Source organism: Cynocephalus volans, chromosome 1, assembly GCF_027409185.1.
Source record: "Cynocephalus volans isolate mCynVol1 chromosome 1, mCynVol1.pri, whole genome shotgun sequence".
NCBI lineage: Eukaryota > Metazoa > Chordata > Mammalia > Dermoptera > Cynocephalidae > Cynocephalus > Cynocephalus volans.
In genome coordinates, this window is record NC_084460.1 from 299,549,490 (window position 1) to 299,574,435 (window position 24,946).

Sequence of the window (24,946 nt, forward strand, 5' to 3'; positions counted from 1 at the left end):
TTTCTGAGTATTTTTTAAAAACTGTTTTCCTAGAAAATTGCCTGTTTTTGTTAAGTTTTCAAGTTATCCATCAGAGGGGTATATGGCAATCTCAATTTTTAAAAGTACTTTTTCATTTCTTATTAAAATGCTCCTTTCTTCATTGCTAATTTCTGTTTCAGTTGTCTTAGTTAGATTTGTCTAATATTTATCTACTTTTATTAGTCTTTTTAGAGAATAGTTCTTGATTTTAGTTACCGTTTTTAGTTTTTAAATTGGTCACTTACACTTTTGTCTTAACTAATTCTATCCTCAACTTTTTTGGCTTATTTTAAGTTCTTTTCTAGATTCTTGAGTTGACTGCTTAATGCATTTATTTTTAGTTTTATTTAACAACAGGCATCTAAAGCTGTGACTTCTTTTGGTTATAACTCTGCCATGTTCCATAAATTTTGGTAGTCTGTGTTCTTGTCATTAACTTTTTTTTGAATTGTCAAGATCCTCACTGCTTATTAAGTGGCAAAGTCAGGATTCAAAGCTAGACAGCCTATCTCCATGGAATGAAATTTTGCTTTTGCTTTATAATATCTTCTCATTGTAGAACAGGAAGAGTGAACTTAATGATTTTTTTCAGGATCATTGATCAAAATAAGTTCATTGAGAATTAGAACAAAATTCATTTTTTTTCAAACTCATCAGGAACCTTTGTAACACCTGATCACCAGAATTTCATTGAAGACCTCAGCTTTTATGGGTATGAACAGTAAAGGTAAGTAGGGGCTAGAGGTGGAAAATGATTTTTTTGAGTTGGCTAGACATTTCTTCTGTTGGTCTCTTCTGGGATTACTCATGTGTCCATTGGAGTATCTTGGTTTTCCTGCTAGTGATTAGCTTGGGCTTCCTTGTGGCAGCTAGGTTCAAAGACTCATTGTCTTTACTTTTTTTTTTAACAGGTTTGTTAAGGTATATTGTACTCATTTCAATGATTTTTCATAACTTTATCAAGTGGTGCAAATATCACACCATACATCAGTTTTAGAACATTTTTATGACCCCAATAAGATCTCTCATGTCCCTTTATAGTTAATCCCTCTGTCTACCCCCTATCCCAGGCAGCTACTGATCTACTTTCTGTCTCCGTTAAGTTTACTTTTTCTGGATATTTCATTTAAATGGAATCATACAGTATGTGGTCTCTTTTGTCTGGTTTCTTTCATTCAGCATAATGTTTTTGAGATTAATCCATGAGGTAACAGGTGTTGGTATTTTGCTCCTTTTTATTGCTAAAAGATATTCCATTGTCTGGATATACCATGTCATTGGTTTTTAATAAGTGTATAATTTGTTTTGGAAACATTTTTAATCCGGGTTTGACTTAAATAGGGGTCACAATATAGTCTTTAAGACTCCAGTTTTTGGAACATGACTTTTTTTGGTGACCTGACACATTGGGTTGTTTTTTTTAATGTTCCTTGGAAATTTTAAAAGAATATGTTTTGTCTGTGCTTTATGTAGCTGTCAGTTCATGCTTTTAAAAAAGTGACTCAAATGTTCTGCCGGTTTTATTGTTTATTAGCCTTCTGATATTAAAATCTTTGACTATAGCTGCGACTTTGTCAAATTCTTCTTGTTTCTAATTTTTAAATGAGATAATGCCAAATGTAATAATAGTTCAATATTTATACATTTTCTAGAACATACATCCTTGAATGATGCAGGCCCCTGCATTGGTGGAGACAGCTTCTGGTAAATGCAACCACAGTAATGGAGGAAACTTCCTAAAAGGTGAGGGTCCCAGCCAGTTGCCTTTATTCTGGGTGGGGAGGGGTGCTAAATGTAATTGTGCCAGATAGTTCCCCCTCCAGTGTTGCTACTTTTTAAGCCTTCCTCTCAATAAGGTGGTAAGATTCAGCATGTTTTTATTTATTTATTTTTTTTAAAGATGACTGGTAAGGGGATCTTAACCCTTGACTTGCTGTTGTTAACACCACACTCTCCCATGTGAGCTAACTGGCCATCATTATATAGGGATCCAAACTATGACCTTGGTGTCATCAGCACCACACTCTCCCAAGTGAGCCACAGGCTGGCCCCTCAGCATGTTTTTAACTTGGCAAATTCACTCAGGTAATTTTTGGTGGGTATGGGCAGGAACTTTCAGGGAAGTGGAAGATTTACGGAAGAGAAGGAGGGCAGGAAGAGAGGGTTTCTGTCCAGCCAGGCTTTCAGGAACTGCTGACTCATACAGTTGTCTTCAGGGTATAATAAGTGACAAGTGGATAGGTTGATTTCTTCTGCTCAACAAGTTGTATATGTTTTGTCTTCCTAAAAATCTGAAATTCCTTTTTCAGTGGTAATGGTAGGAGAGAAAATAAGAAATAATAAGAGCATAAAAAGCAAGATGACTAAACCTTATGTGCTTATGAATGTATGTGGCTTAAACTATTAACAGATATTCTAGATTAAAACAAAAATCGTATCCTACGTTTTCATGAGAAACATTTAAAACAAGAGAAAGGTTTAAAATAAAAGGATGGGCAAGTTAAGAAACAAGTGAAATGCAAAATTTGGGGTGATAGTATTAATAGAGTATAATTGTTGCATTATAAGAAGATTAAAAAGTGTCATTTTAAAGTGATAAAGTTATACAGGGACAAATAGTGTACTTTCTATTCATACATTAACTGTGGATATCTAGGGAAAGGCTGCTGGAGATTGGACATGATAATGGTTTACCTGTCTTTCTCAGTAAATCCCAATAGGATTTTTTTCATGCAATTTAAAATGCTCCTTCCCAAAAAATTAACTTAAAAAAATTTAATGTGGAGGAGAAAATATAAAGGAAATTTTAAAATAAAGGAAGAAATTTAGCCTACCAGATATAAAATATCATTTGAAGCTATAATAATCAAAACAGTATGGTACTATTGTACAAAAAGATAAGAAGTTATGAAACAAAATAGACTCTTAGAAAATTATGAAATGGAAACAGGAAGAGGAAAATAATGGATTTATTCAGCAAATGTTCGGACAATTGACCATCCATTTTGGAAGAAATTAAGTTAAATTCCTACTTTATGCTACAGAAAGAAAAAAATTATACCTAGTGTACAAAAGCTAAGTGTTAATTAAACACACGCACACAGAGAATTAGAATAAATTATAGGAGAATATTTTTATAATTATGTGGTACGGAAGGCCAAAGACACAAAACTCAGAAGTCATAGAAGAAAAGACTGATCCATTTAACTAAATAATCTTAAAAACTGGTATAAGATACTATAGAAAGTTGAAAGATAAGCAATAAATTAGGCCAAAAAAAGTATCCAGAATGTATAAACAGCTCCTAAATAAATCTCTTATCTCCAACCCCATGTATATAACAGTTTACAGGACATTTGCATCTGGGTGTTTTATCACAAACCACAAACCCACTTGCCTGGAATGAACTCACTGTCTTTCCCCTCCTCCTCCTTGCTTTTCCTCTTCATCCTCTATATTTGCTCTTCTAAAGTCCCTATCTCTTTAGTTCTACATATCCCACTTCAACCATAGCGCTAAGTCGTAAACCGTAGCATTATCTAAGGGTGATATTTAAGCAGGTAGTAGTCAGTTGGTGAGTCATAAAATCAGTTTACCTGATTGTGATCACCTTTTTAAAAAAAAAAAAAAAGAAATGAAATGAAATGGAAAACACCAGAATTCATGGAGTAATTGCTGTCTTGTAAAGTGTTTGTTTTAATTATACACATACATACTCATATATGTCTGTGTGTACTGGGTCATGATATAAAATGTGTTTCTGATTGTGGTCTTAGTTAAAAAAAAAATTTGAAAACCACTATTTCTTCTCTCTTTCTCTCACCACCATTTCTAATCAGCCACCAAGTCTTGTTGTTTCTGGAACTTTTATGCCGGTCTCTTTTCTAGTCCCACTTCTGCACTCTTGGTCTACCCTGTGTTGACTCTCCTTCTTCAAACCTTCATTCTTACTGTTGCCAGAGCTGTCTACAACTCAATTTCAATCACATGACTACCCCTTTAAGAAGCTTCCAATGGTCTTTCATTGCCTTAGAATAAGTCAAACTCCCTTAAGACATCATAAAAGCCTCTTTCTGTTCACAATTCCTGTCACACCCGTAGAACTCTTTCACTCCAGACAAACTGGCTTACAATTTCATGCAAATGCCATGTTCTTTCATACAGCTAACTGTCCTTGCTGTTGGATTTGCCTAAATTAATTTTGTCTATTTTGTTTAAAAACACTTTTAAATGTAAGATTTTCTCTGAAATTCATTTCTCCTTTTTGCAAGCTCTGTCAGCACTTTTCTTTAACTGTATTGCATTTTTGAGTGCTTGTCTTGTCTGTGAAACTTATGAAAGCCATAAGAATTGGGGAAGCATCCATATCTTCTTTTCCTTTATTTTTACAATGCCTAGAGCATGTACAAGGAGGTGCCCAAAATTTTATTAATAATTTTATTAGAAAAAACTTACTAGACCTATCTACAAACATAGTGGCTGCCCTATACATAGTAAACTGCTTGCTATTGAAAGAATTCAAGAAGAATCTTGGTTAATGTCTTAGCTCAGGCTGTCATAACAAAATACCACATAGTCTGAGTGGCTTAAATGACAGAAATTTATTTTCTCATAGTTGTTGAGGCTGGAAGTTCGAGATCAAGGTGTCAGCATGGTCAGGGTTTGGTGAGGGATCTCTTTCCGGCTTATAGAAGGCTGCCTTCTTTCTGTGTGCTTACATGATGTATAAGGGCTCTAATCCCATCATGAGGGTCCTGCCCATATGACTTTACCTAAACCTACTTATCCCGCCAAAGGCCCTATCTCCAAATACCATCACATTGGGGGTTAATACCTCAACATATGAATTTTGAGGGGACATAGTTCAGTTGTAGCAGCTACCATAAAGGATATTTGTTATGGATAATGTAAAAAGTATTCATGCATTGGAAAGAGCTTAGACCAGATTATGTCTTTTCTAGTGTTTAGACTCTAATGTTGCTATTGTTAACATTTTATTCTTTTTTTTTTTAATCAGATAAACCTAATACCAAGAAAGAAAATTTATCTTCCAATGGTTGTAATGAAGTCATATTGACTTTTCCTGATGATGACTATGATTCCTTGGCACTAGAACAAAGATCTAATGATAAAGAAGTCAGCAATATTGACAAATTAAATTTATTGGAGCCATCTTTTTCAACGAGTCAAGATACTAATATAGAAAGTACTCACTCTCAGTCAAGTGAATTTGAAGACAGTATTGACTATGTTTTCTTGAATGAAACATACTCTATACATTATTCAGAGTCAAAACTAAAGAAGGAAAATCTTACTGATTTAAAATCAGAATTTGATCCTGAAATGCAGAAAAGAGAGGAGGTGTTTCTTGATGTTTTGGAACATCAAGATAATAAGACTGTTGGCTTAGAAACAATCTATGAGATTTCAGATGCTGATTATAAAGAAACTACTGAAGATATGCAAAAGCACGATACAGATGAAGATTCACAGCAGGAATATCATAGTGTGGAAGAACAAGAATATATAAGTAACCATTTATCTCTTGGCCAAACAAAAACGTTAAGTTTATCTAATCTGGAAGTTGTTGAATTAAGAAAGTCAGGTTATGAAGTTAAATGTCCTAGCAGCCTAGAAGGTAATCATGTTAAGTTGGAAAGTGGTTCTGTCATCTCTTTAGATTCACTTGATGTTTCTGGACAAGAAGATTCACTTCATGTCTCCAAATTTCAGAATTCTGTTATGTTAAGAGAATATGAAAAGTGTGAGGAACAAGAGACTAATTTAATGTATCACACAATATCTGATGACATTGTACCAAGAAGCAGTTCTTTGGGACACCAGGAATCTCAATCCAAGAGTAGTTTCTTGAACCTTAAAAAAGTGTTAAAAAGTAAAGTTTATACTGAAAAAATGAAATCTCGAATAACTGAAAGTAGAGATTTTTGTGGAAATACAAGTGTTGGGAACAAAATATTACAGCACTTTGAAAATCCTAGCACATTACCACGGGACAAAGCTTTAGAGACATTACTCCAACCTTGTAAAGATTGTCAGACTTCATGGACCTCTATTTTTGATGATTCAGTAATTTCTGCTTATGGACATTCACATTATAAAAGCCTACAAAACACCCCTGACCCAACCTTAGATTTTTCTGTTACACTACCAAAGACTGCAGTCAAAGATGATAAAGCAATAGAAGAAGTAAACTCCCTAAAAGTTGCTAATGGCAATGCCACAAATAAAACATGCATTCATGATACGGAAGGAAAATGTCCTCAATCAGTGACAGGTGCTGCAAGTTGCACAGTCACAATTAATCAGTCAGTGGATGTTAGCACTGATTTTAGGGCTTGTTTCACAACCAGCAGGGCAACAAGTGCAATATCTTCTGTAGTATCTACATCAAGTAACACAGAGATAACAATGATGAATAAAAAACAGCCCAGTAAATGGCAAAGTGAGAAACAAAGAAGTGTGGCTTGTAATACAGATTGGTCATACAGTCAAGATTGTGTAGATACACAGATGGCTGTGACAGAAGGATCAGGAAAATCTCTCTCAGTTGACAGCTTGAAACCTTGTGGAAGTTTCCTAAATAAGGTAAAATCAATATTATTAATAAAATCTTATTTGACGTTACAAAGAGGCAGTGTGTGCTATTATAAATGTTATTGATTATTGGATTATATTGAGGCTTTTGTGAGAAAAATGCTGGATGAGGGGAAAAGGTGTATAGATTTCCACTAGCTCTATCTTTCTCTGGTGGCAGCTGTTGCCCCAAAATCCATTAGAAATTGAGTTTTACATTTTATCAGTTGGAAATACAGATGTAACATGTTGTCATATATTTATAATTTAATTTTAATCATATTTTCAGAATTCCCTGGAATTAAAACCATTTGATATCACAGACTTAAAGAAACATCCTGAGAGGTATGTCAGACGTGTAAGTTTGTAGATACACATGGGAAAAATCAAATAGTATTTGCTTTCTTTGTAGCATACTTAACTATATAGAATAATAGCCAAAAAGAACTTTAAGAAATCATCTGCTTTAGTCATTTGCCTCAAACAAATATTAAAACAATACAGAATGTTAAAGCTCTTCACTTATTGAGACTTCAGTCTCAATAATTCCTTCAGGAACTTACGGCATCTTATCTTTACTTATGTAGCCTAAATCCATTCTGATTTAATTGTCCTTTTGCTTTCACTTGATTCCCCTATAGACCAAAACAATAGCAGTACCTTTGGAAAATGTCATATACGGAGTATTTCAAAAGGTTTGTGGGAAAATGGAATTAAAAGACAATACAAATTTTTTCATGAACTTTTTAAACTACCCTTGTATTTGAAAAAGTAAATAGCTACTTTCACTGGAGTCTTTTAATTTTGACTTTATTTCATTGCATAATTTTCTTTTCTTTAATTAGATATCCTTATAATTCAGAATGCAACAGAGAACCAGGAAGTGGGAGGGGAGAAAAGTGGGAAAGGGTCTAAAATGCCAAATTATTATACTCTGAGGTCATTTACTTTTTAGTTCATTCTTTATTCTAATGAGTTTAATTTGGTGTCCCAATTCTATAAGATTAAATAGAAGAGTTGGTTTCTAGAAACAGGAGTATTGCAAATAGCTGGAAGTGGCAACTGGTAAAAAGGGAAGACCTCCAAAAACTATTAACACTCAAAAGACATAATGACTTGGGCCTTTTTGGTATATAATAGCACAACAAAGTATTTGCTTGCATTAATAAGCCCTAATTGCTATGAAAAATGTAAATTCTTTTCTATTAAAAATATATTACATTTAAGAATGATTTTAATCCAGAATGCTTATAACTTTATAAAATCTTGGCCAAAGCTTAATTTAGGTTGAAAAAAATCATTGATTCTGGATAAATGAAGTCATTAACTTAGTTTAGAATCCTTTTTGGTAAAAAAAGTATGAATTTGAGAATTGTTTACTTCCTTGACTTCTGGAAAGAATATATTTAGATTTGACTTTTGCTGTTCTTTTCTGAAGCTGTTATGTGTTCTTACAGCCTCTTCATCTTTAGTAGGAATTGATTTAAGCTTGACAAAGAAATGTAAGAAATCTAAAAGCTTTTTAGAGGCATGTCATTACCATAGAAAAATGTTTGGAATCTTACCTAATTCAATCTTTTATTTTAAAGGGAATTTCAACTTTCTCAAGAGTCGGAAAAGAATTTGCCGTCAATGTGCTGTCAGGAAATAATGCAGAGAGCCATGAAAGCAGAGCTGCACCTTTTAAATGTTCACTATCAGATGTGTCATCGCCATTGTTGTGATATTTATAAACTTGTGATGGGAAACAGGGAAGGATTAAATAGGTGTCTTGTTAATTTTAAATCTGTATTTTCTTAGAATTTTATCACTAGCTTGAAGTTTATTCTAGAAAATTTCTTTAATTTTCATTTTTGAAAGGCATAATGAAGGATTGATTGTAACTGGGTTTGTTAGCTGGGTAATGGACTTTAAAAAGTAATACATTTGGATTCCATGGAGGGACAATAGTGCATGATTGGGATGATGAATCCAGTGAAAAGATAGGTTTGATTTTTTTTTTTTTTAATCTAAGTGAAGATGAAGTCAGGATTTGCATGACATTTTTCCACAGTCTCTCTGGCTTATACATCAAGGGTTCCTTGTACTGTCCCTAGAAAAACAGAACTACAGTGATTTCTTTTACTCAGCATCTAGAAGAAAAAATGTAAAGCTCTGGTAGAGTTAAAACTAAGTGTATAATATAATATTAGTGTTAAATGGATGACTTGGGCCTAAATGATTTAATTTTGTTAACTTCTGAACAGGAATTTATCAAGTAATTCTGCTAAGAAGGAATTAGGATCAGCACTACTGTCTGTTTTGGGAGACTTAAAAGTTAGATACGTGAGTTTGAAAGAAAAGATACACAAAGGCATGCAACTGGAAGAGCTGCCCCCACTATCAATAGAATCAAAAGTATTATCTACCTTCTCTACTTTTGTTTCCAGGGTATGTATGTATGTTCTAGGAATAAAAATTTTACTTCATTTAGAAGGAAAACATTTTAAATAAAGATTTTTCTTTTCTCTCTTTACAGCTAATGAAGGAAGAATTGCATGTGTAAGTTATGATTTTTATCTAATTTGGAATTCATTAGACCTTAAAAATTGCTTAATTCAGGTAACTCTAAATTTTCTGATTTTCCCCTGTTCATAATATTGATAAATTCTTTAATGAAATGTTTATCTGTTTAGCTTTTCAGGAGCAGATTCTGAACTAGATAATCAAAGTGCGCCTGATGTTGATGTTTCTCCAAGCCTAAAAGAGACACTCTCTCAAGTGAGATTTTTGAAAAGTTCATCAGAGTAGACCTTTAAGGGCTTAAGTAAACTATAATTTTCAGAAACTCTCATGTCCTTCTTTTTACTCAACCGGCTTACTTTGTGTACTACCATTTGAGAGATATAATTGATTAGAAGGAATGTAGTGGTATATTTATGTAAAGTCCTGATCAAGCAGATGTCAGCAGTATATGTTGAGTAGGGTGACCATATAATTTGTCACCAAACCAGGAGACTTTGAGGGTGAAAGGGAGTAATGTTAAGAATTTTCCATGGCAATAGATACAAACTTGGATCGTCTTTGGTAAACCGTAATATATTGCAACCGTCATGTTGAGCCAGTGCAGTTAAAACTAGTATCTTGCATCTCTATCTCATGAGGTAGAATAAAGTAATATTCTATTTTTTTAGACAGGGCAAAGTTTTAATTCCTCCTTTATTAAAATGGCCAAAATAGTTTTTAAGTACCTGTCATAGGTTTTCTCATTCTTTTGTTCCCCAAGGAAATGTTTGTCAGGTGACAGCCAAGAAAGATGGTTTAATCTGTATATGAACACTCTGCAAATTGCGAAGTGATATAGAAACATAAGTTATATTCCGTTAGCAAGTGAGGAGGCAATGGGGTAGGAAAGCTGAAGTTTATTTCTACTTTTCTTACTTTGGTCTTAACCCTGAGGTTTCATTATTTGAGTGGTCTTAAATAATCTACCAAGATGAATTCCAAAGTCAAAAGTGAAATGTTTGGCTAATATGTATTCCTTTCTACTAACAGAAATGATTAAAGGTAAATTACCTTAGCAGATTATCTGTTCTAACAGAAATGATTAAAGGTAAATTACCTTAGCAAATTATCTATTCCATTATTAAAATTTAAAAAATATATATTAATTATCCATGAGGAATTAACAGATCCAAAACTAGAGTTTTATGTACTCAAGTTTCTTACATAGTTTACTTAAACAGTTTGTGCGTTTAATGGTATATAATTTCAAGAGTTTTTTTTTCTTCATTGTAGTGGTAGCAATGGTATAAGCTGCTTATTTAGGGAAAGCAGTAAATTATTTTCAAAAATGCAAGATACAGATATAACAATTTTTATAATATTAGATTTGGTATAAAGCAATATCTACATTAAGTTGGGATTACATTTTAATATTGTAATGTACATATACTATTAATAGTGTTTCTAAATTTCAGCTGCTCATGTACCATCTTCACAATTTACCATAGCCATATATGACTTATAATGTTCGTTATTTTGTATTTTTCATTAAGTGATTCTCCTTTTTAAATAAATTTAAGTGTAAAGAATAACTCACTATTACATTTGGGAAAGAAATATTACTTTCCATAAATATGATATACATTACATACACTAAATTAAATGTGTAACTGTTAAAGGTTAATATGATAAATATTTATATGTATACCTTCAAAAATCATCTCAAGTACTTCTAGCGTGTGTGTGTCACACTTTGCCAAATAATAGTAGTGTTAGTAAATAGTCACTGTACAGAATGGGTTCAAATCCTAATTCTTGTTGACTATGTGACACGAAGCCCCAAGTTACTTAAATTTAGTTTTCTCGCCTATAAAGAAATGTCGATAATGATTTTGCTCTCATAGTCTTCATTATTGTGAAGGCTAAATAATGCCAGTGAAGAGTGCCTGTCACATAGTAAGAATATAATAATTGTTAGTCCTTATTGATTATTGTTGTTTTTATTATCTTAATCCTCAGATGTCTTTATTATCTGACAATAGTCACCCTAAACAAGATACATCACCCAAGAAAGATGGTTTAAAAAGTGGTGATATAAACGAAGACTTTAGTCAACTGAAACTTGATGATAAAGGTTAGTATAAAAATGTATTGTATAGTTGCCAGAAGACAAATAATAAGGTTTATAATATCCCTAGTGTTTGTTTATTCTTTAAATCAAAATAAATATTTTTAATTGACTGAATACCATCATTCTGATTACGAATGTTAAGTATGTTCTTGTTACTTCTGCTTGATGTCTTTAAGGTCACCTAATATATCTGATAATGCCAAATAATAATATGGACTGTTATTCTTTAGGTTCATGTTTCCAAACCGAAAATTCTTTCTTGTGTCTAATTTTTATCTTTGTAAATTGTGTATGTTTTTTTTTTTTTTTTTTTACTGGGTAAAGGGATCGTGACCCTCGGCACGGCGTCGTCTGCACCACACTCAGCCAGTGAGCCACTGGCCATCCCTGTATAGGATCCGAACCCGTGGCCTCAGCGCTACTAGCGCCACACTCTCCCGAGTGAGCCACGGGGCTGGCCCGTGTAGGGTTTTTTTTTGTTTGTTTGTTTTTTTAGTTTTTTCCTCTACAAAAAGAGGTTGTGATCATTCCAAAATGATTATTAATTTTCATGAAATAAAGTTACAGTACTGCTTAATCCCTTTATGTTTACTGTTATTCTGTGTATAAAGATAATATCGTCTTTTATTCAGTAAAGGACAATTCAAAAATCAGAGAAATAAGGTTTTTAATGTGCTCTGAATCAGTGTTAATTAAAGGAAAACTAGGAAAACTCACTCAGACCCAAAATAACATTTTATTCAGGGCTGCTGAAAAATCCCTTCTCAGAGAATCTTTATGCTTGATTGTTTTATTTTCCTAATGTTTATCTTTAGATATATATGCAAAACTACTAGTAGTTGTCATCCTACTGATTCATCCATGTTTTTGTTTTTTGCATAACTTTTCAGTTAAACATTGTACATAATTCATAGCTCATTGTGTTCAATTTCTTAGACTGCGGAAATTACCAAGAAGTAAATGAAGGCTGGTTTGATGCTAAAGAGAACCTGACAGGAGGTGACTTCTCAGGAATACAAGAAAGTCAAGTAGAACAAGACAGATGGAATCCAAATTTTACACTAGGTTAGTTCTTAAGAATTTACTGAGAAATCCTAACCTAGCTTATTTGTAAAGTAGTGCTTACCTGCTTCTGTGTTGTCTTGGGGTCTGAGCTGTTCTAATGTTTTATTTCTTTGTTACTTTTATTTATAAATATAAAAAATGGGAAAATTGGCCAGTTGGAGGTCAATTTTTTAAAGAGCAGAAAATTGCTAAAAGTTTAAGTCCAAGATCTAGTTAGAGGTAGATGCCCAGCATTTTCTCCCTCCTACTTGAGACCAACATCGTACTCCTCAGGGCTTTTCCTCTGAACTCTCATCAGGACTCTCCACGTGCAGGTACATGATGAACAAAACCGGCGTCCCAGTTTCTATCAGGCAGTCAGTACCAATCTATCAAACTGGCTGTAGAGATGAAAACTATTTGCTTTCCCTCGCTTCTATACTTTCTTCTTTTTCAGGAATGTTTCCATCTTTAGGTAGTCCTTTAATTGCTTACAGTAGTTAGAATTTTCTCTAGTGTCTGTGATTATTGCCCTTCTATAATTTCTAATGATATTTAAACTACTTTCCTGTATTTTTTCTTGTATATTTCTGTGGATTTCTCTTTTATTTTCCATAATAGCAGTGGTCTTATTGCCTTTTTTCTGCTTGTATAAATAATGCTTGTTAAGCTTTTAAAATAAAATATAAAAGTATAAAAAAATTAAAATTGCTTGAAGTTTCTCCAACCTGCAGTAACCACTATGAATATTTTAGTAACCTTTCCTTTATGCACTTATTCGTGCATATATTTAATACACATATACAACTTGAAGTAAATGACATTATGTCATCTAGTTTTATCATAACTTTTTTCTTTCCTTGCATAATTTTTTCCATATTCCTTATCACATACCATATGTTTGATTACTTGATATATTGCCTGCATTCCCACGCTCACATAGTAGTAACTGAGGGAAATCAAGGATTTTTTGTTTGTTTTGTTCACTATCTATCTCCAGTGCCAGGTACAGCATTCAGCCCATGGGCTATTGAGTAAATATTTTGTATTGAACTAGTGAAAGATGAGTTGATGGGTAGAATGTATGTCTTCTGATTCTTATTCACTGCCCTTTCTTACTATACTGTAGCTCTTTATTCCCTCCTCACACCAATGTAAAAATATAAATTATAAAGGTAAATAGTTTTACTATTTTCTTTATAGAGTACATTATAGTCCAAAGAGATTAAAAAATTAAATGAAGTAAGTTAATGAAGAAAGTTAGGTATTACTAAGTAGCAGTGAAGGACTCTGCCTGAATTCCAGCACCACCACTTACTAGATTTATGACCTAAACTCGTCAGACATCAGAATCCTCATCTGTAAAGTGGAAATAACAATAGCTACCTGACAGGATTGTTGTGAGAATTAGAAAAGATGATGTGTATAAAGTGCTTGGCATATTGTCTGGAGCATGAGAAGCATTCAATAGTGTTAGGTTTTTGCTCCTCCTATTATTATTATTATTTAATGAAAAAAATTTTACAAATCTTTCATTATTATGTAAAAATTATGAATACATCTAAATCAAAGCTACTCTAAGCATTTATTCAACAAATAATTTGTGTACCCTCCTGTGTCAGTTATGGGATCTTCTGGTAATTTACATCTTAATTCAGTGAATTCTTTTTTATTAATATATAAGCTACAATGAAAATGCAATTTTGGAATTTGGAATTTTTTTATCAAACAAGAAAAAAATATATTTAAAATCCTAGTATTTGTGGTTTCCAAAATCATGTTGTCTAACTCAAGTTATCGCCCCCTTTTTTTTTTATGTGCCCTTACCATTCTCACAAACTATGTAGTAGCTGCTATTGATATTTGTCTGATTTAAAGGTTTTCTTAGTGTGATGTTTCCCCAGTGAAGGAATGTGCGTAAAGAAAGCTCTCAGATCACTAGCTCTAGCCAGCATTAACACTAGGAAATTAAAATCCTGTGTGCATTCGGCATTCTATATAGCACTTCTATGAACCAGAGTCAAATGGAAGACACTTTTCATAGGTATGATGTAATTGATTACTCTGTTTAGATGTGATCAATCCATTTTTGAGGTACAAGAGACTTAATATAAACTAATGCAGCCTTTTTATTGTTAAGATGGTACGATTAAGACCTAGAAATCTTAAAACTATATTCCAGGCTATTGGTCTTGAATCTAGTGCTGGTATTTGCTGATAAGCTTTTTTTTTTTTTTTTTTTTTTTTTTTTTGTCTTTTTCGTGACTGGCACTCAGCCAGTGAGTGCACCGGCCATTCCCATATAGGATCCAAACCTGCGGCGGGAGCGTCACTGCGCTCCCAGCGCCGCACTCTCCCGAGTGCGCCACCGGCTCGGCCCATTGATAAGCTTTTTGATAGTGAAAAAAACCCAAAAATATATGTAATGTTTAACATTTTTCACATTTCCTCTTAAAACTATCAATAAAACAATGGTCATTTCTGTTGTATGTTTTTCTACAAACAGAAGTTAAGAATGTTGAACCCTTACGAAGAGATAAAGGTTATTTGATACATGTTGGTGGTCTCTGTCCTACAGTATCAGAGGTATGCCAGGATTTCTTTTTTGAGCTTCATTTTCAGATTTATTAAGTACGCAATTTATTATTTGTTTGCTTTTTTCTACTTTTCACAAACTTTTATTTCTCTTCTTTTAGGATGATTTAAGGTCTCATTTCCAGAAATACCAAGTTTCTGAAATTTCAATTTATGATTCTTCTACTAATTACAGGTGTGTTTCCCAAATTCAGTCAATGTACATTATTGTGTGTCTGTGGTGCTCCTATACTAGCCATCAGTCACAGTGGTGATAAAGGCAAAGGCCTTTCCATCGGCAGTTTCCTAGGCTAGTAGGAGACACACAGACAAATAGCTGCAGTCATTGATTGGTGCCGTTCTTAATCAGATCTTTCTTTCATTATACTTTTTAACTTGTTAGTGGTATACGGGAGAGTTATTGATTTTTGTATACTCTATCTTGTTACATACCATTTATAGGGGAAGTAGAGTACGTTACTTAAGAGAATGGGCTCTAGAAATAGATAACCTTGGTTCAATTCCTAGCTCTGTCAACTTGGTAAATAAACTTGGGCAAGTTATTTAACCTTTTTGTACCTCAGCCTCTTTGTAAAGTGAGGATAAAAATACTTTCATAGCATTGCTGTAAAACTATCATAAGTTAAATATGTAAAGCACTGGGAATAAAGCCTGATATATAGTAGGTGCTCAGAAAATTGTATTCAGATTATATTTGGATTTTAAGTACTTTTAGTTGACACTTTTGTGTTTTTTGGGACAATAGGAACATCATCTACATATTATCACTTTCAGTATGTATGTTGCTATTTTCTGTTTTGTAACATTGCCAGATCATTCAAAAGTATCAATAACAAAGGTGATAGCTTAATGGAAATGCCTTTAATGTTTTATCATTAAAAATGATAGCTGTTTATTTTAGATATAAAAATCTTTATCAATTAAAGAAGGATCTTATTTGTAGTTTGGGTTAAAATTGATTAGAATATTAATATTGACAAATAAATTTAATTTTATTTGTCTTAGAGTCACTTAAGATCATATGCTTTTGTTTAATTTGACCTATTGATATGGTGTTAATATACTTCATTCTATTAAAATAGTATTGTAATCCTAGGAGAATTACTTAATATGAAAGATTCTTTCATTATCTTGTTGAATCCTTTAAAAAAATTGTTTTTTTCTCACTTGAAGTATTATACATTCTGTGTTGAAATTTAGAATGTAGAGTTAAATACAAAATAAAAGGAAGTCATAAAAATTTATCCATAGTCCCATCATTCGAAAACAACTGCTCTTCAGATCTGGTATATATCTTCCATTGACTCTATTAGGGCTGGTGCTTTTATAGGAATAACTCTTGCCCTACTTTCTCAGTTATATGCTTAAAAGTCTGATTAGATTTTGCAACTTTTATTTATTTATTTATTTATTTTTGGAGGGGATCTATATATTTCCCCATTATAAGGCCATAAAGACATTCTGTTATATATTCTGCTAATTTTTAAATTTTACCTTTCACATTTCAGCTTTTTTTGCCATCCAGAGTTTATGTTTGTACTGTTTATAAGCCTTTTAATATTAACTTTTTATTATGGATAACCAGTTGTCTCTAGACCACTAATCTGTGTGCAACTCTATCATATATAAACTTTGCAAATGTTTTACATTAAATTTTAGTATAAAATTAATAGGAGATAATTCATAAAAAACACTTTTATTTCCCATCTTAATTTGTTTTTTGTTTAATTATCTTAAATAAATATCCTTCCTAATCCCAAGGCAAGTGCAGAAACATTTTATTTTTAAGAGCAAATATTCTTGTGAAAGATGTTCTAGCCAGTACTTACAAAATTAAATTTGAGGTAATTTGAAGTCATTAACAAAGAACCTTTTGGTTTTCTGCTTTTATATTTTAGATATGCATCTCTTACTTTTAAAAACAACAGTGATGCAAAAATGGCTGTGAAAGAAATGAATGGTATAGAAATAAATGGAAAGTCAGTAAATGTGCGCCTTGTTAAAACTCCTGGAGAATATCCATCACCACTTTCCTCCAAAAATGGGAGTAGAGTAAGTTTGAATAATCTGGAGAAAAGCACCAGCAAAGAAATCAACTCAGCCTCCTCTGTTTCTAGATTGCCCAGAACTAGGCCAAGGCAGCTGGGATCTGAGCAAGACAGTGAGTTTTTCCCTTTTGGCCAGAAGGTTAGTTTTCTTGATTGATCTCATAAGTGGTGTTTGTACTTGTCATATTACTGTAAGTGCCTTTGCAGAATAAGTAACTCCAGTATTGGTGATCTTGAAGTGGGAATGAGAGCATTAATCTGAACTGTTTTTAACATTAGGAATACCCTAACCCACTTTTGTACAAATCCAGTTGTTCCTGCGGGGAAATCTAGATCTTTGTAGATCTAGCTAAAGAGAAGCTCTTTTTTTTTTTTTTTTTTTTAAACTTTACATGGGCTTTTTAATTCTTAGACAGTACTTCTCCATTAAAAAAAGTGTAACTAATTACACTTTGCCATTCTTTTTTTTCATAGCTAATCTTATAACTGTTAAAAATCATAAAATGTAGTCATTATGTTTTCGTACACCCTCATCTTCACCTCACTGAGGTTTTAAACACCGCTGGAAAGTGATTAAGTTTGCCTTGATAACTCTTAACTCTCCACTGCTAAGCAAAATGCCTGGTATCCTGTAGGCATTCCACCGTTATTTTTTTTATAATTTACGTACAGTAAATTCATTTCTTTGTTGTTGTCTGTTACTTTAGACAAATGCATCTAGGCAAGTAACCACCACTATAAACAAGATATGGAACAGTTCTAGCATTCCAAAAAGTTCTCCTGTGCTCTGAGATCTGTTTCCTATTATAATTTCACCTTTTTAACAATGTCATATAAATGGAATCACACTATGTAGCCTTCTTAGTCTGGCTTCTTTCACTTAGCTTAATGCATTTGAAATTGATCCATATTGTGTGTATTAGCATTTTGTTCCTGTTCATATTTTGCCCATTTTTATTTATTTATTTTCTATTATTCAGTTTTGAGAGTTTGTTATGTTTTGATTATAAGTACTTTATCAGATAGATATGTGATTTGCAAGTAATTTTTCTCAGCCTGTGCTTTCTCTTTTTCATTCTCTTAACAGTGTCTTAGTGCAGTTTTTAATTTTGATGAAGTATGATTTATCAATTTTTTCTTTTATAACATGCTTTTCATGCTGTAGCTAAGAAATCTTTTTATAATCCAAGGTCATTTCGAGTTGGTTTTTATATATTGGGTCAAGTATGAGTTAAGGTACTTTTTTGTATGTTTGTTTCTGTTTTGCGTATGGAATTGTTCCAGCATCTTTTGTTGAAAAGACTGTCCTATTTCTATTGAATTACCTTTGCACCTTGGTCAAAAATCAATTGACCACATTTGTAGTCTGTTTCTAGACTAGTTCCATTGATCTATTTGTCTGTCCTTCTACCCATTGCACACTATCCTGATAAATGTAGCTTTATAGTAAGTCTTGAAATCAGGTAGAGTGAGCCTTCTAACTTTATTCTTTTGATATTTTAGTCTTTTTGCCTTTCTGTATAAATTTTATAATTCAACCTGTCTACAGAAAAAAAATCTGCCTGGATTTTTTTGGGATTACTTTAAACGTACAGATCAGCACAAATCCCTTTTTAATAAATGGATGAAAGAATAAATATTTGTTGAATAAATGAATCTAAATTCTCCCCTTAATGAGAGAAAGGGATCTCTTCTTATGTCATTAATTCAATCCTTCCCTAATTCTTAGAGTTATCTCATTTCTTTCCTGTACCATTAGTGACTGCATTTTCCAGACCTTTCTCTTGACTGGCAGTCATGCACCGTCCTTCCTAATCCTGACAGGATTTTCACTTGACTTAGCATTCCTTTGAAGTTACCGTTCTTATTTGTCCTGTGTTTTTACTGCCAAACTTCTCAATCAAATAGTTTGTATCCTATGTCTCAAGTTTCTTTGATTACTTCTCTTCTTTGTACTGATAATCTGACTTCAGTTGCTAAAATTTTACTTAAACTGCTCTTTTCATTGTCACTAGTGACCTTTTTTTTGGTCTTTTCCCAGTCTGCCTTTTTCTTGACCCCTTGGCCTCATTGGCACTGGTCATCTCCTTCTTGAAACTTTTTCTTTCATGTCAGTGACACTTCATGTTTAGGATGGATTTTTTGGTACTTAGCCTCAATCCACAGCAGGAAGAACAGGAACAAAGTACAGTTGAGCTACATGGGCACCCGATTGGGAACTGTGGCTCCCCTCCCCTCTGACGTGGTACTGGACATGTGGTTTCCTGCCTCTGCCTTCCTGGGCACCCGATTGGGAACTGTGGCTCCCCTCCCCTCTGACGTGGTACTGGACATGTGGTTTCCGGCCTCTGCCTTCCTGGGCACCCGATTGGGAACTGTGGCTCCCCTCCCCTCTGACGTGGTACTGGACATGTGGTTTCCTGCCTCTGCCTTCCTGGGCGCCCGATTGGGAACTGTGGCTCCCCTCCCCTCTGACGTGGTACTGGACATGTGGTTTCCTGCCTCTGCCTTCATGGGCGCCCGATTGGGAACTGTGGCTCCCCTCCCCTCTGACGTGGTACTGGACATGTGGTTTCCGGCCTCTGCCTTCCTGGGCACCCGATTGGGAACTGTGGCTCCCCTCCCCTCTGACGTGGTACTGGACATGTGGTTTCCGGCCTCTGCCTTCCTGGGCGCCCGATTGGGAACTGTGGCTCCCCTCCCCTCTGACGTGGTACTGGACATGTGGTTTCCGGCCTCTGCCTTCCTGGGCACCCGATTGGGAACTGTGGCTCCCCTCCCCTCTGACGTGGTACTGGACATGTGGTTTCCGGCCTCTGCATTCCTGGGTGCTGGTTCTCCTGCTTCTCTCTGCATACTGCTTTTCTCTGCTCATGACTGCTTTCTTCCCCTGTGTGGCTTTGTTTTGCTTAATTCTACCTCTACAGTATTTTCAGTTCAAGTCCCTCTGATCATTTGACTAATTCATTTGCTCTGTGTTTCAATTCCATGTTCTCTATGCAGGAAATCTAATTGATCCGGCCTGTGATTCTGGTGTTTATTAGTTCAGGAGAAAACACTCTTGGTCTAGTCAGCAGTGGCAGTTGGCCACGGAGTTGGCAGAGGGAAAGTATAAATAGGGCCCTGTGGGCAATGGGTAGGAGTATGTTGTCTTAAAGTATGTGGATAGGGAAGCTCCTATTACCATCTTTGTTAAGCCATACTCCAAGTTCTCTTACCTTTCTAACAATTTCTTTTTCCCTTTTTCTTTTCCTCAGATGCTCAAGATTTATTTATTCTATTTGTTTATTTTCTAAAGCAAATATTTATTGTTTACAATGAGAGGCAAAATAATGATTAATAAGAACAGCTCTTATATTCATAACCTAGCTCTGCCACCTATCATCATGTGACTCTGGGCAAGTTACCTAACTTCTCTGTGTCTTAGCTTCCTTATCTTAAAATGGGGAATAATAGCTCTTACTTCACAAATGTTGAGAGGTTTAAGTACATTTAATACAGAAAAATTCCCATAACAGTGCCTGGCACAGAGAATGTACCCAATAAATATTAGCTATTGTTGCTATTGTTATTTACCAGTAATTTGGCTTTTTCTTAGAGAGCTCATCCTTTCTGTGGTTTCAACTATCACTTAAACTATTATATCCCAACTTTTTGTTTATTTATTTAACAGTTATTTGCATACCAACTGTGTACACTATTCTAGGCTCTGTGAAAATGACAATGAACAAAACAGACAAATATCTGTGCTCTCATGGAGCTTAAATCTAGTGGGGGAGATAAGGCAATAAGCAAATAAGTATATAATATTCTGATGTGATCTATTTAGTATTTTATGTATCTCACCCTGCCTTTTCATCTAGGCTTTAAAATATGAATAGGTTTGAAAAGTTTTGTTGAACTTTTGTAGGATTTACAGTGGTTTCCTATAATTAGTAGTCTCCTTGCATGGTTAATAGTGAGTAATTGATCATTTTGTCTCTTCAGTTGGATTATAAGATCCCTAAGTGGAGAGGGCTCTATTTTAAATGCTGGTTTTTCCCCTACAGCATGTGGTACAGTTCTGGATATACAGTTTGTGTTCATTACATATTTAGTAAGATGTAGAATTTCTATAATTACCATGTAGACCAGCCTTTCTTAGTCAGGTTGGTTAAGAGAATTAACCCTTGATGTCCTATGCCTAAGACATTCATTTTAGTTAATGAATTCATCTCTTTCTTGTGCATCTAGAATAGATGTTCTATCTAGTGCATCTAGTGATGTTCTATCTTTGGTAAAATGAGAAAATAAGTTACATCATTTTCTGCATCCTGTGTTCACGTGAGGAATCGCGATTGAAAAAGGCTGATTTAGACATAGCTCATATACTTCTCACTTCTATAAGAAAACATGTCAGGCATATTTTCTAATACATGGCCCTGAACACAGCTCAAGTAAATCTACTTGGTATAAATAATCCCAAATTAGTTTTTTGAGGAATTTTGATTTTATTTCTAATCTTAAAGTTTATTTTAATTGAGTAAGCTGAATTGTCTCTATATAATGGTCCTTATTTACTGGTTTTTAAGAAAACTTTAAAATGCTTATTTAGGGTATAAAGAAGAATTGTAAACAGATTGAATCTGCTAAATTGTTACCTGATACATCTACTCAATTCATACCTCCTAATACGCTAAACCTGCGTAGCTTTACCAAGATCATGAATAGACTGGCAGAACTGCATCCAGAAGTCAGCAGGTAATAACTAAAATTGTATTTTAACTGTTTTCAAACTTTTTATGTAAAAATATAGTTCAATTAAATAATTTAGCCATATTCAGCATGTGTTACTTTGGAAAGGACAAATGCTTATATATTTCTTGTGCATTTTTTTGCATAGAGACCGTATTATAGATGCTCTTCAGGAAGTGAGAATAAATCATAAAGGTTTTCTGAATGGCTTAGCTATTAATACTATTGTGAAAATGACTTCATCTGTTCTGAAAAACTCAGCTTCCAGTTAGGAATAAAAGACACAATAAAGAGGTAAAGCAATCATATTCTTTTATATTTAAATACTACTTTAAAATTTTCAGCTATTGATTCCATTTTTCTCACACAGAATACTATTAAATTAAAAATGTAATAAAATGAGAGTATAAAATTTAAAAACAAACATACTGTATGAATTAACTGTTAATGCAAAACCAATTACCCCCAGAATTGATTGGCTTAAACAACATATGTAATCTCACAGTTTGCAGATCAGGATTTCAGGAATGACTTAGCTGCCTAGTATTAGCTCAGGGTCTCATATTGCAGTCAGGATGTTGGCCTGTACTATAGTCATCTAGAAGCTTGACTGAGACTGGAGGATCTGCTTCTATATGAGGCCTCAATTCCTCACCACCAAGGCCTTTCCATAGGGCTCCTTGAAAATCTTGACATCGTGGCAGCCAGCTTCCCCTGAGCAAGAGAAAGAGCAAGATATAAGCTGTATTGTCTTTTGTGACCTACCCTCAAGAGTCACAATCCATCATTTTGCCACATTCTATTAGATGAGAGTCAGTGCTGTAACTCACACTCAAGGGGAGGGGAATTAAGCTCCACCTCTTTAAGAAAGGCATATCAAAGAATTTGTATATATGTTTTTTAATTACCACAAATTAACATAGAATCCCTTTTAACAAAAGAGTAGAAAGCTTCTATTTCTACTTATAGGTTTCTAGGTGACTCAAGCCAACTCTCTCCCCTGAGAACAACTAGAAAAGCTGAATAAATATAAAAAATATCTGCTTGAAGCACTGAAGAGTGATCAAGATAATGATGAATTACTGGGCCAGGGTACAGAGATGAGTCTCAGAGAAATATGCCCAATGTTTGGGGCCACTTTCCCCCTATTATTTGCAGAGGGCAGCTAGGAGTTTGAGGGACCCTTCTGATAGCATTGCATCTGGGGGCGGTGGGATCTTGGTGAACTCTCAGCAGTGGGAATGGGACCCCAAAGGGCTGTACCCTAGGAGTTAAGTTTGAGCCAGAAATAGATGGTTCATTAGAAGGGCTATAACTCAGCTTTAGAATTTATTACCCAAATTGAATTGAGATGATCTGGAGTTACTAGTTGTGATAGGCATCTGTATAAAATGGAAGAATTCTCTGGAAGAAAGTAATATGATTTTAGGCCTCAAATTATTTATGCCAACAACTTTGTATGTACTAGTGTGCTTTGCAAATAATAATTAATCATAAAGAAAATAAGACCATATGAATGAAAACTAGCCTAAGCACTAGGTAATAGATACTACCCACAGGGACTTCAGATGTTTATCAGGCACACTTTAAAAAAAACACATGCTTATACATGATAAATTGTTTGAAAAACAATTAGTTTCCTCTCTGTATCTATGCCCCTTTGCAATGTGACTTTGAACCTCCTCCCATCAAGAAGTAGAGTCTATTTTCCTACCCCTTCAATTTGGGATGGCCTTACAACCGACTTTGACAAGGTATGCCATTTCCAAGCCAAGTCCTCAAAAGGCCATAATCACTCTGCTCTTTCTCAGAAATTTGCTGTAGCCATGTAACAAAGCCCAGACAGCCTGCTACAGGACAAGAGACTATGTGGAAGATAGCCAAGGCATTCCAGCTACAGTTGGTCTTCCCCAAACATGCAGGAGAACCTAGCATAGACCAACAGATCAACCTACCCAACCTGGCAGCTGTTCATAGATGCATGAGTGAGCCCATCCAAGATGAGAAGAGTCACCAAATGAATCAACCTCTTACAAACTGGCAGAATTATAGCCTAAATAGATAGCTGTTGTTTTAAGCTATCGTTTCGTAGGTGGTTTGTTACACAGTAAAAGCTAACTGATTCAGATGTATTATGTTCAAGGACACAAAAAACTGGATTGGGAATTTCAGTAGAGAACTGGAAATATTTTTAAAATAGAAATTTCATTAGTGAAAAATAAAATAACTGAAAGTAATAACTCAGTTCATAGGTTCTACAGCAAATTAGACAAATAGTTGAAGTGAGAGAAAGGTAAGAAAAAACTATGGAAATGAAGCAGAGAGATAAAAGGATGGAAAACGAGAAGGTAAGAGATATAAAGATATAATAAATAGTTCTAACATTTGTGTAGCTGGAGTTTTGACAAAGAGAGGAGAGAGAAAATAGAGCAGACACGATAAAATTTGGAAAAAATAATGAAATGTTTTGAAGATGGTGAAAAACATCAAGACATATGATTCAAGAAAGCCTTTTTAAATCCCAAGCAGGAAAAATAGAAGACCTCAGTACATCAGAGAAACACTGCTTTAAAAGTTAAAGCCAAAAAGAAAATCTATGAAACAGATGAAGGGAAAAAAGTTTACCTTAAGAGTGCAGCTATTAGACTGACATCTGATTCTCAACAGAAGCCATCAAATAAGTCCACAAACCTAAGATTCTATAACCAGGAAAAGAGCCTTTAAGAATAATTGTAAAATAAATATATTTTCACACAAAAAAACTAAGATAATTTGTTACTTTAGAAGAAGACCCACTCTAAAGAAAATACTAAAGAGTGTGCTCTAGGAAGAAGGAAAGTGATATTGAATGAAAGGTCAGAGGTGCAGGAGAAAGGACGATCAAAAAAGAGTAATTATGTGGTATATTTCACTCAACATTGTCTAAAACAAGAATAATGGTGTTTTATAGGGTCTAATATAATTAAAATATATGACAATTCTAGCATACAAGTTGAGAGGGGATTAAGTACTCTTACTATTCTAAGCACCTTGTAGTTTGGGAAGAGGGTGAAATGTCCTATATTGCGGGTCCCCAAGACAGCCCCCAGTCTTGGTTATTTGCTACAGGAGTCACATGACTCAATATATAGTTGTACTTATTGGTATGATTTATTACAACAGGATACAAAGCAAAATCAAGAAAGGGAAGAGGGAAATATGGGATAAAGTCTGGAGGAAACCAGGCACAAGCTTCCAAGATTCCTCTCCCAGTGAAGTCAAGGATGTACTTAATTCCTTCAGTAATGAATTATGA

At 34.1% G+C, this 24,946-nt stretch overlaps 1 protein-coding gene across 1 annotated transcript; it reads left to right on the forward strand.

Annotated features, from left to right (window-relative positions):
• The first annotated feature begins 1,691 nt into the window (after window positions 1-1,691).
• On the forward strand, window positions 1,692-21,923 carry RBM44 (RNA binding motif protein 44). Its single transcript, XM_063079866.1, has 14 exons — window positions 1,692-1,764; window positions 5,039-6,627; window positions 6,905-6,960; window positions 8,205-8,381; window positions 8,862-9,045; window positions 9,134-9,156; window positions 9,291-9,375; window positions 11,119-11,233; window positions 12,167-12,295; window positions 14,781-14,860; window positions 14,971-15,044; window positions 16,768-17,056; window positions 21,512-21,657; window positions 21,800-21,923. The coding sequence occupies exons 1-14, from the start codon at window positions 1,692-1,694 to the stop codon at window positions 21,921-21,923; spliced, it is 3,144 nt and encodes a 1,047-aa protein (XP_062935936.1).
• Window positions 21,924-24,946: the final 3,023 nt, after the last annotated feature.